The following is a 12,228-nucleotide window of genomic DNA, read 5'->3' as shown; positions in this document are numbered from 1 at the left end:
TATATTGATTTGATAACATTGGGCACATAGTAACGTTATGTGTCATAGTCACGGCTCTCGCTTTGGAAGCAGGGACACGTCAGAGCGGTGCTAACTCAGTTTAGCCTGTTTTCATAAGCCGACCAGAACCAACTGTAAAGTTTAGTAAAGACTAAATCGAAATTTTTAAATCTTGTCAAAATTAACACTGCTGCACATTTATGGGAAATCCAAAGGCTTTGGAGAAAAGTCATCTTGAAGCTGTCATCAGCCAGCCCTCACTGAACCTGATATCATCTTTTAAAGTTTCGAGCTGTTTAAGAGATGTTACGGTACTAACAAAATACAGTTCGGGTGAAAGATTTTGTCTGCAGGATCAAATTACAAGAAAGTGTGTTTATACAAAGCTTTGCTTTGATATCCTTTCATGGGGAATTACTTTGAAAAGACACCTGGATTTGTAGTTTGGATTGACACCTGAATGAGTACTCATTACAGTTTCCAGTGAATCAGTGATGTTTGCTCTGAGGCTCTCTCTCCCTTTCTCTTTCTCTTTCTCTCTCTCTCTCTCTCTCTCTCTCTCTCTCTCTATATATATATATATTTCTGTTCACTGCCTGCCACACAGAGCTGAACACAGGGTTCATACACATTGTTCCAGGACTTTTCCATGCCCTTGAAGCAAATGTTCACATCTGTCTTATACATGAAAAATATGAAGGTTGGTCATTAGAACTAGGTTGAACCTTTGAATAGAAAAGTCCCAAAAGTTATTGTCATCATTCATTAGAACAACCATGAGTTATCATTTACTATTGTTTAAAGACAGCTTAACATAAAATAGAAATATTTTCTCTTCTCCAGCTCCTATTTGCATACAGAGCCCTGATAGGCTCCAGAGAAATTATAACAGGCTTCAGAGATGTTCTATGGATCTGAATGTACAACGTAGCTGTAGTCAGCAGCGCAGTAAGCAAGTTCGAAAAATTACAGGAAATTGACAGGCTTATCGAAATACCGCGGTTCATGTGCATATTGAACCGTAGGGGGCGTATCGAATGGTTTGACAATATACCATGTACTGATGCACCCTTAGTGTGTGTGTGTGTGTGTGTGTGTGTGTGTGTGTGTGTGTTAGTAAGGGCAAGTACAAGGTTCAAAGTACACACCTGATCTGGGCTTCAGGCCAAACACAGTGAGTGCAGTGGTAAAATCAGACGCCCGTACTCCGTCCTGAAAGCACAAGCCATGCCACTACAGTCACTAGGAGCAACATACAAGAGTAGAACAACACACACAGGCGCATACACCCCACACACACACACTTATGTACACACATACTCATGCACATACACACACACAAACAAACAGACAACTCCACACTCATCGTGTGCACACACAGGAGAGTACATATGATTATCGTGCGCACACATACGGCAGTACATATGATTCATCGTGTGCACACATAGGGCAGTACATATGATTCATCGTGTGCACACATAGGGCATATGATACACATGATTCCAAAGACACATGCATTCACTAACAAAACAGAGCAACTGACCTCGCAATCATCATGACCACTAGAATTTCTCCGGGCACTCTGACACTTGTACTGCAAAAGAAAAGAGTACAGATCATCGAGCATCTGTTGTCCTGGATATTCTTTCTCTACAGTTACAATGTCACTAGAGCTGTCTGCAAACTCTCATAGGAATGTACATGAAGATGCCCTCAAAGCGCTGCGCTTCAGACACACCCAAGCAGGGCACAAGCCAGATACTTGCGGAAATGCTACCACCAAAAGGACCTTTCTCATTTCACTGACAGACACAATTGGCTAAACATGTTGAGCTGGTGTGCATACTACTGTAATACCAATATTTTGCATGCTAACAGATGCATTTGGCTAATGGTATCTGTCCGCCATGCTGTTAAAGTGGGCCTGTGAGCGCACCTTCAGGTAGTCCTTCCTCAGGTACTTGTTTCTGCGCCGGTCCTCGTTCTGGTTCAGCACCGGTGGCACCTCGGGCCACTTGGGTTCTGAGTCGCTGTTCTCGGACTTCAGGCTGCCGTCAAACGAGCAGGAAGTGGACGGCTGTGGGGAGTGAGGGGAGACAAACAAAGTAAGGTCATCGGGATTCAGCGCCCCATCCGCCCCCACACATTTGAACATTTTAGTGCTCTCGTTCTCTTGGGAAAACCCCAGAGGAAACACTCGGAATTATCTGGCAATCGGAACAGTCTGTCTCTTGCACGTTTGGCAGAAGATGGTTCTAGCCAAAGGGAGATCTAGACTGCTGATGATATTGTTATTGATACGGATACTGGCAATAAGCAGCACACAGGATATGGAGGTGGGTGGGATGAATATATGCAGTGCATGATGGGAAGACACAATACAAATTTCAGTTGGATGACCTCAGAAAACGCTGTGTCCTCATCGATGAGATCAGCATCCTGTCCCATGGCAAGAAAGACAGAGAGAGTGAAGGAGAGAGAGAAACATACAGGGTGCAAATGGAAGTGAGGGATGAAGAAGAAACAAAACAATAGATGAGATGGGCTGGAAAAATGGGAGAACTGACAAAAATGAAAATCACATCCAGATATGACTATGGTGATGTCACACTCAACTCAACAACACAACACAACACAACACAACAACACAAGGGGGCTATTTTGTCTAATATTTTCCACTGAGCATTCTTGAGGATAAGAAAAAGATCAAGGATAGATCAAGACTTTAAAAAAGTAATGAAATCCTTCAATTCATTTTCTGGGACAATAGCACCGCTCATACCATATAAAAGGTATTGATTATAGTCAACAGAACTATTTTTAAAGGCATGTGACTGTGTGTGACTGTGTGTGTGTGTGTGTGTGTGTGTGTGTGTGTGTGTGTGTGTGTGTGTGTGTGTGTGTGTGTGTAGACAGATAGATAGATAGATAGATAAATATGCATGTACGAATGTGAACCCTGGGGACAGAGATACAGGAAGACCAGATGGGCCTGCACTGCACATATATTTTGAGATATCGGAAGTTGTTGTAGTTCCCACACCACTTCTGCTGTTATCTCCATCTGGATGATATCATAACGAAAGTTTTCATGATGATATGATAGAATTTTCTTAGTGCTACATGAATCTCATGACTCATTGTTTATTTCATTTCAGCGCTCAACACCTGGGTCTATGGGAAACAACTGAAGTGTTTGTGTGTGTGTCAGAGGATCATACTGTACCTGTCCACTCAAGGCTGAGGCTGAGCTGCTTCCCTCGTCCAATGATGCACTGAGGAACAGATAAAGAGACACTGTTAATTCAGCAGCTCAAGTTTGTTTAAAATCCATTTGTCTGTCAGTACAAGAGAGACTGCGAGAGTTTCTGTGTTTGTTTGTACATGTGGATCTCTGTGTGTGTCTGGTGTATGTCTGTGTGTCTTTGTGTGTGTGTGTGAGTGAGTTTCTGTGTTCGATTTGTCTGCCAGTACGAGAGAGACTGAGAGAGTTTATGTGTTTGTTTGTATATTTAAATCTATGTGGGTGTCTGGTGTAACCCCTGATAAAAGCCATGCTGTTTGACTCCAGAGGGGGAGACTTGCACTCTCACCACACTTGAGCTCACCACACTCTCCTTTCATATTCATCGCCAAGATTTTAATATACTGTAAATGGTTTATTTATTGACATAAAATCGCTATTTTTGTTATCTCCCATTGTATGTTGTGGCCAATGAGCCAGGGTTGTAACTGAATGTGTGTGTGTGTGTGTGTGTAGGTACACCTGGAATGGTCCATTGTGTTTGACTTTAATCAGTAGCTTGCGTCTGATTTCAGCCGGAACCTACGTCAGACTTTACCGGTCATAAAAATGTAACCTGATGCATTTCTTAACCACGCCCACCTGAGCGTGGATAATAGCCGCATCTCCCCAGATGTGACTCTCTCTCTGTGCCGGCGCCCACCTGGCACGGACCTCTTCACCTCTCTCCCTCCCGGCCTCGACCGAGGAGCACCGTTTTGACCTCTCTTCACCTCCAACATCGCGTGAGCACACCGTCAACCGGTGAACAACCAACTCTCTTTGTTCTCACTTCTTACGGCCGACACACGCCTAAGATCTCTCAGTCAACGAACTGCTCAGTGAGACGAAGTAAGTTTAGCGAAAGCAGCTAACATTAGACCTGCTAGCTAAATTGCAGAGGAAAGCAGCTAACAATAGACCTGCTAGCTAACTCTACCCAACGGGAACAGAAGGCAACTGCAACGTTCTGAGCGATCAAATCCTCCGACCTAAACTGCAGTAAAACAGAGACATCACAGCAAGGACAACTTTCTCCAGCTACGGACGGCATCATCTCTTCTCTGCCGTTTCAACATCGGACTCGCCAGCACGACCCTTTTCATAAAGGACTGGTAACTCTGACATTGACTGGGCATTTAGCTATCCTAGCTATTCACAACCTGGCTAAGCATAAGACTGTTTACATGCCATTGTTCATGTGTTTCACATGTTTTGTTTACTGAACGTAACTGTTTATATATTTTCATTGTTAGTTGGTAGTTGGCTTCGCCACACCATCTGGGTTATCGTTAGGATTGCTTCTCAGACACATCGGGTCTTGCATGCATCACTAACCATTTCCCTCTTTTCTTTTTTTTTTTTTTATATATATATTTTTATTGAAAAGTATAAATTTCAGACAGGTATTTATCCACATATACATGAGTTTTCCTTTTTTACATAGAATAACCCCCCCTCCCCCCACCCTCCCCCCACCCTTGCTGGACATAAAGAAATCACCATAACAGAAAACAACCACCTGGACAGTTTAGGTGTCTTTGATACACCTGTTTAAAGTTAAAACACAAATAAAGACAGACTTTCTATTAGAAACTGCATGACTTAAGAGCTCAAACATGTCGGTACCCCGGCAAAACACTATAACCAAGCTAAGTGGGGCTGAACAGTATAGTGTGGACCCAAGCCTACGGACCACGTAGACTTCTGGACTTAATCACTCAGTGTGTTGGGAGTCCCTGAAGACCACTAAAGTATGTCAATAGAGGTCCCCAGACTGCCTGGAATTTGTCAGAGCCTCTAATTGCAAATTTAATCTTCTCCAAATGTAAAAATAACATTACATCTTTCAGCCATTGCGCTGCACTGGGTGGGATGTCTGATTTCCAATGGAGTAAGATCTGCCTTCGTGCCAGCAAAGATACAAATGCTATGATGTTGAGCTGATCTTTGGTCATTGCTTGTTTCCACATTTGGTACACCAAATATAGCCAATCAACGCACAAGGTGGTACAGTTGTTCCAAGAATTTCAGACAACACATCAAAAATAATAGACCAGTATCCTGCTAGCTTTTGACATGACCAGAACATATGTGTCAAATCTGCAACCCCAACATGGCATCTAACACAATTGCCATCCACATCTGGATAGAAGGAAGATATCTTAGCTCTGCTCCAGTGAAGGCGATGTAAAACCTTAAATTGGATTAGACCTAGTCGTGCACAGGAGTGCTTTGTTCACTCTGTTCTGAGCTTCAGTCCAAATGTCCTCAGGGATTACAGTCTCAAGTTCCTTCTCCCAACTAGTTTTGATCTTGTCCAACTTTGACACTATCCATTGACAAAATCAGTGAGTAAGAATGCGCTGTAAAACCCTTCAACCAAAAAGGAATTGCCAAAAGTGAATCTGCAAGGGACCTTTCAGGGAGGTTAGGAACTGGTGGACTATGGCACTTAGCAAACTGACGGGCCTGAAAGTAGCGAAACAGGTCAGTGTGATGGAGGTCATATTTAGAACGCAAATCATTGAAACTGGAAAGATTCTATCCACATAAAGATCACTGAACTTTGTAATCCCTTTTCTCTGCCACACAACAAAGGTTTGTATCTAGTTTGGCTGGTATAAAGTTGTGATTGTTACACAGTGGGGTGGTGAATCAAGAGAGTGTCCTTTAAATTAGTGTGTCTCCTCAACTGAGACCATATTTTGAAAGTGGAAATGACCACTGGATTGATGTAAATTGTTGAGATCTTAATGGGGAAGATTAGATGAAGCCAGAGCTTGTAGGGAGGATGACATGCATGACCTGCCCTCCAGCTCACACCAGTCCGTACCTGGGGATTGCATCCAGTGTTGTTATTTTGTGGACATTTGCTGCCCAATAGTAACCTCTAAAGTTTGGCAGTGCCAATCCCCCTCCTGTTCTGGACGTTGGAGGAACTCTTTACAAATTCTGGGGTTCTTACCGCTCCAGTATGAATCCTGAAATCAGTTTGTCAATTTGGCAGAAAAATGATTTTGTTAAATAAATAGGAAACACATTGAAATAAAAATAGAAATCTTGGCAAAATATTCATTTTAACACAATTTACTCTGCCTGCCAAGGTCAGATGTAAAACATCCCATCTCCGCAAATCCGATTCAAGCTTAGCAATGAGTGGGGCAAAGTTTCCATCAAAGAGGTTTTTAAATGAAGAAGTTATGTAATGCCCAAATATTTAAAACCTGATCTTGAGATATGAAATGGCAGGGCCTGCTCTGGGATTTGCATTGCTAATTATTTACTGGGTAAACATTCACTTTTTTGATAAGTTGAGTCTGTATCCTGAAACCTTTCCAAAAGAGTGTAGTACTGAAAATGATTTTATTGATACACTGCAGTGGATCTGATATGTAAAGCAACATATCATCTGCATACAAGGATAGCTTAACTTCTGATCCCCACCTTCTAATACCCTGCATTGAGCGGTGTTGACTTCAAGAAAGGGAGAGTGGCTCTATTGCTAGAGTGAATAATAGGGACTCAATGGGCAACCCTGTCTGGTACCTCTAGACAGAGGAAAACTTTGGGAGCGCATTTGATTAGTGATTACTGCAGCTTGAGGGGAAAAATACAGAAGTTGGATCCACCGGATAAAAGCTTCACCAAAGCCAAATTTCTTCAAAAACAAAAAAGAGAAAATCCCACTCCACCGGTCAAAAGCTTTCTCTGCATCCAATGAAACCACAACTTCTGGGGAAACATTAGATGAGGGACCATACAACACATTCATAAGGCGCCTTATATTAGAAAATAAATGCCGTCCCTTAACAAAAACCTGTTTGGTCGGTTGATATAAACCTGGTAAGGGTGTCTCCAATCTTGTAGCCAATAATTTTGAGAGTATTTTAATATCAGTGTTTAAAAGTGACACTGGTCGGTATGAGCCACATTTGGATGCATCCCTACCCGGCTTCAGCAAAAGTATTATGGATGCTTCATTAAGGGAGTCTGGCAATCTTCCCTGTGACCATGAGTGGTTGAACATATCCAATAGCAGAGGAGCTAATTTATCAGATAACTTTTTATAAAAGTCTATGGAAAAGCCATCCGGCCCACAAACCTTCCCGCTCTGCATGGCAGAGATGGCATACTTAACCTTTTCAAGCTCCAGTGGCTCGTTTAGATGTTGTCTTTGGTCAGAAGACAGGGTAGGGACTTCTAAGTTTTTTAAAAAGTTTTGAAATAGTGATGTATCCTTAAGTGACTCTGAACTGTATAAATCAAAATAATATTTTTTAAAGGCATCATTTATTTTTAGAGGGTCTGTTGTGATTTCCCCAGTTGTCTCTTCTATTTGTGATATAATCTGTGATGCTGATTTAAATTTAAGTTGATGTGCTAGAAGTCGCCCTGCTTTTTCCCCGTGCTCATAGTGTGACCCCCGTGACCTTATAATGAGTCGTTCTGTTTCAGAGGTAGAGATTAAATTGTACTGGGTTTGTAGTTCAATTCTCTCTTTATAAAGGGATGGATTAGGAGACGTGGAATACCTACCTCAGATATATCTTTAATTAACTTTTGCTTTTGTCTCTTCCTTTCTCTGTTGCGATGAGAGGAGTAAGCTATTATTTCTCCCCTGAGATAAGCTTTAAGAGTTTCCCAAAGCAATGATGGTGATACAGAGGGTGATGTGTTTGTTTCTAGAAAAGTGTTGATGGCTATAGAGGTGAGATTGCAAAACATTGTATCTGACAGCAGTGCGTTGTTAAATCGCCACTGAGGGCGACAGTGTGGTTGAGATGGAAAAAAAGATCCATTAATATGGGGGCATGGTCTGATTCTACAAATGCCGAATATTTCTACCTTTTCTAAGGAGCTCAACATTTTTTTATCAATAAAAAAGTAATCAATTCTAGAATATGAATGGTGCACATGGGAAAAAAAAGAAAATGCTTTACCACCCGGATTCAAATAGCGCCAAGGGTCCACACATGCCGCATGGCCAAAAAATTCTGAAAATTGACTTGCCATTTTAGAGAGTGTATGTACTTTTAGGGTTTGACCTGTCCAGGCTTGGATCCATAACACAATTAAAATCTCCCCTAGAATCAACATATGATCATTAAAGTCCGGTAACTGACATACAAGCCTCTGAACAAATCCTGCATCATCCCAATTAGGAGCATACAGATTCACCAATAAAAACTGGTACATGAAAAAGTTGCCCAGAAAACTATGACATAACGGCCCTGTGGATCAGATATACAGTTAGATGGAATAAACTGAATTCTTTTATGTATTATAATTGCTGTACCTCTTGCTCTGGTATTAAAGCTAGAATGAAATATTTGTCCCACCCACTGCTTTTTTAAACGTAGTTGATCTAAGTTACGCAAGTGTGTCTCCTGGAGAAATGCAATATCCGTTTTCAGATTCCTAAGATGAGAAAATATTCTACCTCTTTTAACGGGGCCATTAAGCCCTTTAACATTCCACGATATGAATTTGACAGCCGACCCCCCACTAGTAGCCTTCAAACTATCAGCCATAGCTACCCTGTTCAGAATTACAAGCAGTATTCATGTCCGGTTCTAAACAAAAAATGCGCGTCATGCCTCTCTCAAACAAAATAAAAGTCTGCGGTGAAATAAGATAAAGTCCACAAAATTCACATTCAAAAAGAACCCCTGTCCAGTCTACCCAGTTACCCCCAACATACCCAAACCCTCCTATCTCTGCTAAACTAGCAGCACGCAGGAATCCCCCCTTATCTAGATGCTTCCGACAACACACTTTCACTCTCTATCGTCTTGCTCATCAGAGCTCCTGAATGTTGAAAAAAAAAAAAAAAAAAAAAAAACTCCTACGTTTCCAAACGGCTACATTTACAATTTTTTGTGATCATGAAAACTTAACATACCATAGTCCACTGGAACATGCCTTACTGAAACCATAAATCCAGTCCGTATGAACAGTCTCACAGTTATTAGGCATTAGGCAACAGTTTACCCGGTGTGGCTAGATGGATGTTGTGCTGGTCCTAGCTCCCCTGCACTCGTTGGGAGTAGAAGGCTTCGGCATCGGCTGGCGTCTCGAACATCAAAGTTTCCTCTCCATAGGTCACTCGTAGGCGCGCAGGGTAGAGAAGCCTGAATTGGATTCCCTTCTGATAGAGAGCCCCCTTGACGTTCTTGAAGGCAGCGCGTTTCCTGGAGAGCCCAGCACTAAGGTCAGGGTAAAATCTCAGTGTATTTCCCTGGTACACTACGTTGTTTTGCCTTGCCCAACGCAGAGCTCGCTCGCGGTCTTGATACCTGTGGAAGGCGACAATGATGGGTCTAGGTGGCTGGCCATTTTTAGGCTTCGGTATCAGAATCCTATGCGCACGGTCCAGTTCAGGCCAATGTATTAAATTGGCTCCCATGACGTCCTTCAGAAGTGTGGAGACGTGTGTCACCATGTCTTTGGTATCGCTAGCCTCTGGCACATTTATAATGCGAAGATTCGCCCTCCTTGATCGGTTCTCCATATCCTCCATGCGGTCAACCAACGTAGCATTCATAGCTTGTAGGTCAGTGATGGCTTTCTCAGCTTTAGCCAGGGCTTCAAAGTTGTCGCCTGTGATTATCTCCACCGAAGTTACTCGTTTTCCCAGTGTGTCCATAGTTTCATGAAAAGTCGCTATAGATGCCTGGATAGGCGCCAGAGACGATTCAATCAATTCGGCCATGTCCTCTTTGAAATATTCGCGTTGCTTTACCATTTCTTTAGCCAACATCATGGCAAGGTCATCAGTGCTAGCAGCAGTCGCCATGCTAGCTACCTTGCTACTTAGTGTAGACCTTTTAGTTTGTGAGTCTTTGTTCTTCTGAGTAGACGGCATGTTCCGGTAGTAAAAGAAAAAAAAAGATGACAAATGAAAATTATATGTTATAAAAACCGTTAACTTGACGCAAAATTGAATTAAAGCAGGAGTTTTAAGGTAAATGTGATCAGATTATCAGGAGACTCTCATTCGCACGTCTTGCTCCTACATGTTCCAAACCGGAAGCCCATTTCCCTCTTTTCTAACATGGCATCTTAATCGCGCACGATTACATATACATTGGCCTTCACATAGCCACACACGCGAAGAGAATACTCGAACTTCGCGCTGCATATAGGCTCGCCCTTGTTCACATCACATGTATGTTCGCGTACGTGCACACACATGCACGCGGAACTACGGTGATCAGACAAAGGAACACACACACACATTCGTTCTGGCGCGCTCCTAACAGCGCAACCCCGAGCCCACCGGCTTACACACACACACACACACACACATCCCCACATTCCTTCAATTCATTGGTTAGTTACATTTAGCTAGATTACATATTGTGTGTTATTTCTTATCATTGTGTAAATAAATACTTTGATTTATATACGCTGTGTGAAAAGGTGAAGTCCCTCCCCCTTCTCACTTTGTTCCCCTGCACCTGTGGATAGGTCCAATTGGGACTGATTGGGCTAAATTAGCCCCTGGTGCTGCCACTCTTAAAAGGCGCACACATTGTGGTTCGAGAGACAGACTGAACAGGCTGCAAGAAGCTGAGACAAGGTCCTAGACGAAACCTGTGCGACACAGTTGGACCTTGTCTGTTTTAATAGCTTTAGTTTTGTTCAGAGTATGTTTCTTTGTTTGGGGGTTGGGATTACCCTGGTGTATGTGCTTATGATTTTGGGGTTCAAGTCCCTTGGTTTGTGTATATATGTTTTGGGGTTTGAGTTGTAAATAAATATACAGCTGTATTTTTATGAGAAAGCCACTGTCTCCTGCGCTGTGTGTTCTCCTGACTACCTGCAACCACGATCCAGAAGCCTACATCCCACATCGTGAGATGGCCGGCGTGAGCGGTCTTTCACACGCTGGTTTATTTAATGTTACACAAGAATGGACATTGCCAACCTCTTCTATTCAGAATTCTAATGACCTTCAACCATACTATTAGTAAGGTAACTTTGGTTGTAGTTATTCATTTAATTATTAATCAGAGTTCAAAATTGATAGTATAATATATTTTATGAGACTGATATATTTAACGAGACTGATTTGTGGATTATCATTATTTTGACCACGTGGAGGACACTACACTTTGTGTGGCGCCCCCTAGGTGTTCAACTTAATTGATCTGCCTTTGTGTTGAATGGTTGATGCCTGTCCAATCGGGTGAGATTACCAACATATTGTTGCTGTTGCAAGGACAGCACCAGTGTGTCTTGGTGGCCCTCGCAAAGACGGTATCACAATTTACACACAATTGCACCCACATTCACCCGGCTCCTGCTCACAGGGTAAGTTACCTACATAGTCTGGTACTCCCATGTGAGGCTGGTACCAATTTCACCTACATGTGTGTGGCTGTGTGTGCGTGTGTGTGCATGTGTGTGTGTAAATCATACCTCCGGACTGCTTGAGAAGGTGACCTCTGTTTGCTGCTCCCTCCAGAATGACTAAGAAATCTGTAAAACACACCCACACAGACACACACACACACACACACACACACACACACACACACACACACACACACACACCCACCCACGGTCAAGTCAAGTCAGCCCTCATCCTAACTCATTGCCCTATCACCATCTATTTTATTCCTCATAGCCTTGGTTCTATTCCTCATAGCCTTGGTTCTATTCCTCATAGCCGTGGTTCTATTCTTCATAGCTTTGGTTCTATTCCTCATAGCTTTGGTTCTATTCCTCATAACCTTGGTTCTATTCCTCATAGCCTTGGTTCTATTCCTCATAGCCATAGCCTTGGTTCTATTCCTCATAGCCTTAGTTCTGGTTCCTGAATTCCACCATGCTGGCTCCTTCAATCCCACCTCACAGGTCCCATTAAACATAATAGGCCAAATATACAATGGGTGTTTTTCTCGTAGGTGCGTCTAACTTGGCTAATTGCATGAGGA

At 42.6% G+C, this 12,228-nt stretch overlaps 1 protein-coding gene across 5 annotated transcripts in view; it reads right to left on the bottom strand.

The window, feature by feature from the left end:
* The window catches only part of lrch2 (leucine-rich repeats and calponin homology (CH) domain containing 2), an 81,481-nt gene that overhangs the window by 14,120 nt on the left and 55,133 nt on the right, over window positions 1-12,228 (bottom strand). For 4 of the 5 annotated variants that reach the window (XM_031572066.2, XM_031572070.2, XM_031572069.2 and 1 more), the window contains 6 exons: window positions 11,711-11,770; window positions 3,227-3,275; window positions 2,401-2,439; window positions 1,937-2,077; window positions 1,544-1,594; window positions 1,149-1,212 (listed from right to left, as the gene is read on the bottom strand). In XM_031572066.2, coding sequence (XP_031427926.1) covers window positions 1,149-1,212; window positions 1,544-1,594; window positions 1,937-2,077; window positions 2,401-2,439; window positions 3,227-3,275; window positions 11,711-11,770 — 404 coding nt within the window. The remainder of the gene's footprint in view (window positions 1-1,148; window positions 1,213-1,543; window positions 1,595-1,936; window positions 2,078-2,400; window positions 2,440-3,226; window positions 3,276-11,710; window positions 11,771-12,228) is intronic. The other variant, XM_031572068.2, reaches the window with a different exon arrangement.

The sequence above is a fragment of the Clupea harengus genome, chromosome 8, assembly GCF_900700415.2.
Source record: "Clupea harengus chromosome 8, Ch_v2.0.2, whole genome shotgun sequence".
Classification (NCBI taxonomy): Eukaryota; Metazoa; Chordata; class Actinopteri; order Clupeiformes; family Clupeidae; genus Clupea; species Clupea harengus.
The sequence above is the reverse complement of the archived record's forward strand: the minus strand, read 5'-3'. Positions and strand labels throughout refer to the sequence as shown.